The 4,418-nt window shown below is 33.5% G+C and overlaps 1 protein-coding gene across 1 annotated transcript; it reads right to left on the reverse strand.

Annotated features, from left to right (window-relative positions):
- Positions 1–2,218: 2,218 nt before the first annotated feature.
- On the reverse strand, positions 2,219–4,166 carry LOC114314577 (GATA transcription factor 5). The gene is made up of 3 exons (XM_028261044.2): positions 3,789–4,166; positions 3,344–3,681; positions 2,219–3,246 (listed from the first exon to the last, which is right to left on the reverse strand). The coding sequence occupies exons 2-3, from the start codon at positions 3,662–3,664 to the stop codon at positions 2,560–2,562; spliced, it is 1,008 nt and encodes a 335-aa protein (XP_028116845.2). The 5' UTR covers positions 3,665–3,681; positions 3,789–4,166; the 3' UTR covers positions 2,219–2,559.
- Between the last annotated feature and the right edge of the window lie 252 nt (positions 4,167–4,418).

The raw sequence follows: 4,418 nt of genomic DNA on the forward strand, positions 1-4,418 counted from the left end.
ATGCATGATGATTCAGATATTTGAAGGTGGTTGAGCTACGGCAATACGACCCACACATCTTCAAGTGCAGTGGTCTCCAAACCACCCAATTTTAGGTGTCCTCCGGGTCCACCAACCCACCATCTTTCCCCTAAAAATCAGCAATTCTATAAAAATAAAAATAAAAAAGTTGATATAATCAAAATTTTATATATTTTAAAATATCAAAATTTAAATTTATAAGAAAATGTGCATATGAGTGTACTATAAAAGTTTTAAATGTCAAATCTTTAATTTTTTTTATAATTAAGTGTCCAAATAACAGAATAAATTTTTAGTAGTCCTTTAAAATGACTTAAATTCAAAATTCAAAATTTATTGTTAAATTTTTTTACCATTGATTCAACTCTTTGAGATCGATCTTTAATTGTTAACTATCAAACTTTAAACAATGCAAAAAATTTTAAAAAATAAAAAGTTTAAAAAATCGAACTTTAGAACTAAAAATTGAGAGATATATTTTGCGTTGTTTATTTTCTCTATCAATAACTAAGATGCTAATTAATACTAACTATGTTTGGCAAGATGGCTTTGCAGCTTTTATGGCTAAAATAGTCACAAAAAATAAAATAAATTTTTTAACCCAATAAGACAAAATATCACATCTAACCTATAATTATTACATTTTTTCTCTCATAAAAAAGTCAAAAAAATTAAAAAAACCAAAAATCCTTCCCAAACTAAACTTTTTAGCCCCAGGCTAAAATACTTAAAAATTTCAAAAAGTCAACCCACTTTCTAAACGAAGCCTGATATATACCTTGTAGAGGGAAAAATGTTGATTCAAAAAAAAAAAATAGAAATATATATATATATATATATATTTTAAAATACAAAATGAATCAATTGTATAACGACAATTTAAAATTTTAAACATTAAAAAATACATAACATAATTTCAAACTGACAAACTTTTATAGCAATTTCAACGTTTACAAAATCAATTCCGATTGGTAGCTCGAAAGTCTGATGGCTCTGATGGCTCGAATGGCTCGACACCAAAACGACATCATTTTGGTATCTTTTTTTTCGCTTTTTTTTGAATTGAAGAAGAAGAAGAAAGCTGAAGAAAAAGAAGAGAAGAAGAAAGGAGCTGAGTTTCGGCATCAACACAAGGAGATGATGTTTAATTTGGGTTTCGGCATCAAAAAAAAAAAATTGGTGATGATGTTAAAGAAAGCTGAAATTAAAGATCCAGAACAACTAAAATTGGTGATGGTGATGATGATATAAAGCATTCACTCAAATGTGTATAGCTAATTCCAAATCCAGAACAACTACAAAAAATAAAAATATATATATAGAGAAAATAGATGAAATCAACATCTTCATCAACATTATCATCATCATCAACAATTTCATCAACATCATCACCATCACCATCATCATTATCAACAAATTTTTTTCCAGAACAACTAAAAAAATATATATATATATCGAGAAAATGAAATCAGCATCATCATCATCTCCAGATCAACATCATCATCTTCAAATCCAGATCCAGATCAACCAGGAAAAAAAAAAGTAGCGTCTGAAAGAGGTGACGGTGATACCCACCGACGCCGCCACCGCCACCGCCACCGCCACCGGCAGAGAGAGAGACGCCGCCTTCTCTCCCTCATCTCTTCTCTCTCTCGCCTCTGTTCTCTTCTGTATGTGAAATCAAAAGCAAGAAAAAAAAAAACCTAATACCCAAAACAACGTCGTTTTGGATATTAGAGCTAGTTTCGAGCCAACAATTTCGAGCAACGAAGTATTATTCTTACAAAACAATATAATACAAATAAAAATTATGTTAGAGTAATTACACTTTAAATAAACTTAATAAATAAATTTTTAAATAATACTCCTTCTATCTTAAAATATTAATCTCTTATTTTATTTTTTATTATCTCAAAATATTAGTCTATTTTCAAAAATTAAGGAATAAAATAATATGAATTTATTATTTCATCATTCTTTTAAATTTATTAATAATACAAAAAATACAATTATGATAATTAATATTTTCAAAAAATATACTGTCGAAAGATAATTTTAAAATAAAATAATTAAACTATCAAAATAATTAATTTTTCTAAAAAAAACCATTATTTTGAAAGGAAAGAAATATTTCTTATGAATACTTATATTTCTGAAAATGAATTGCGTGGGAAACTTCACAAATCTCAACCCACCATTTTAAACCGCTGAACCGTTTTTGAAATTTTAAATTTTTTTACATATTCAAAAGAAGAACAGTGAACACAAGATAACTAACCTATTTTGATGACTCTTCATTTAACTAATCTAAAGGACTACAAATAAAATGATAGAGTGAAACCCACCAACCAAAAAAAAAATTTAAGACTACAACTCTAAAAATTAAATAAAACCTCCCTAAATTCCGTGACAACGCTACAAGAGCCCACCACCAAAATTGCACTACAATTTGAATGAGATTGTTACAACTACTCAACCGGGTTTAACCTACCCCGGTTCGAACTCCACCCTAGTCTAATTAATCTACATTGATTAGTCTCAAAAACTCCAAACCGCTGAAGTCAACGCGGACTCGGCTCCGGCGACCTCCTTCTTCTGCCGCATTTCCAGCACTTTCCGGTGGCTGTTGGAGTGAATTTCGCCGGAAAAAGTCGGACTACATGCCGGTCTATACTCTGGAAAAAGCCGACCGGACTTATATCGAACCCCACAAGCGTTACATAGTGTTTTAGCACCAAGTGGACCGGTTCGCCACTGAGGGGTCTTCTGAACCTGGCAATGGCTACACCGCCGCTGATTCTGCGACCCACCCGTCTCGCCAACCGCCGTTTTTTTATTCTTCTGCTTCTTCACAGGCGGTTTCCCAACTCTATCAACAATCTCCATGGCCTGAACCGGGTTCGGAAAAATGAAAACTGAGGTTGGTGAAGAACCGGTTGAAGATGAAGTCGTTGAAGAAGACGACTCACTCAGAGACATCGAACTGCGTGACCAAGCTCCACCACTAAGTCTCGACCGTTTGCTTCTGGCTTTTGCAGGAACCAGAGACGGAAAACACAGAACCGGTGTTCTCTGAATCGCGGGTCTACTCGATTGTTCACTCCGGTTCAACGAATTGCTTCCGGTTTGCTCATTGAAACTACCGACGGGAGACAAAGGAGACAATTCTGAGACAGAATCGTCCACAAATTGAGACAACCATTCAAGGTTCTCCAAATCATCGGCCTGCAGAAAATGGGAGTTGTGTATTTCGCTTATTAATCATCATAAACCATGAAAAATTCCCAAAAAAATTGTGTGTTTCTGTGTATTAAATCATTACCGGAACGGCTAGTTCGTCGGTGCCTGAAAAAGTTGTTAAGCTGTAACTATTATCTTCGACTCGGTCCTGAGAAGATACAGAGAGAGAGTCCTTCTCATCTTTCTCATCCTTGTCTTCTTCTGATTCTTCTTGTTCAACAAACACGTCCTTGAAATATTCGTTCGAGAGGTCGAGAAAAACATCAACGGAAAAATCGTCGCACGAAACGCCGTTAATTCCATTCACAGACAGAAATTCATCGATGAAAGCTTGCTGGGTTGGTTTCATGGATGATTCTGAGAGGAAACTTGACTTCAGTGCTCTTGCTTCAATGCACTCCATTTCTCAACTCTACAATTCTGGGTTTCCAAAAAAAACAAAAACAAGTTAATAGAATTCTATATAAGAAACCCAAAAAAATTAATATTGTCTCTTTACAAATAACCATATATATATATATATATACCTGATGAGAATGAAGAAGAAGAAGAAGAAGAAGATGAGTACGGTACAGATGATAGAGAAGAAAGTAAGGAGCAGAAATGGGTAGAGAGAGAGAGAGCACTCAAAAAGGGTTGTTTTTGTGGGAAATACTGGTGCTGGGTTAATGGTTTTTCTTTTCTTTTCTTTTCTTTTTCTGTATTCTCTCTCCTATTTGCTATTTATGAAATTTGTAGTTTATGGTCAATTGGTTGGAGCATATTACTGTGGGGCGTTGCGTATGGGATCGGTAATTTTAGAGGGTGATGAGATGATATGATGATGATGAGAGGTCTTGACTATTCTCTCTGGGTCCAAAATTATGCACAACGAGAGTGAGCTGTTTGTTAGGCCAGTTAGGACTGAATCAAAAGATTTTTCTCGTGGAATTGACTAATGGACCGGCTTCCATGGTAACTTCCAACAGGGACAAAACAAATTGAGTCTACTTTTAAAATTATTTTTCCGTTTTAATTCTAATCTAACAGTCAACGATTCAAATTTCAAATTTTGAATTTGATTGGTTATGTTGTTGAGTTAATTCAAAATTCAACTTCTCTAGGTTTGGAAATCACTTAAAATAATTAAAAAGTTAACAAATTAATTATTCTTTTTA

Source organism: Camellia sinensis, chromosome 2, assembly GCF_055761805.1.
Source record: "Camellia sinensis isolate YWXY chromosome 2, ASM5576180v1, whole genome shotgun sequence".
In the NCBI taxonomy this organism is placed as follows: domain Eukaryota; kingdom Viridiplantae; phylum Streptophyta; class Magnoliopsida; order Ericales; family Theaceae; genus Camellia; species Camellia sinensis.

Excerpts from the sequence above, each read along its gene's own strand:
- LOC114314577 (XM_028261044.2), bottom strand. The coding sequence starts at position 3,664 with ATGGAGTGCATTGAAGCAAGAGCACTGAAGTCAAGTTTCCTCTCAGAA. Across the intron at positions 3,247-3,343 it reads CCGACGAACTAGCCGTTCCG|GCCGATGATTTGGAGAACCT; the intron begins GTAATGATTTAA and ends CATTTTCTGCAG.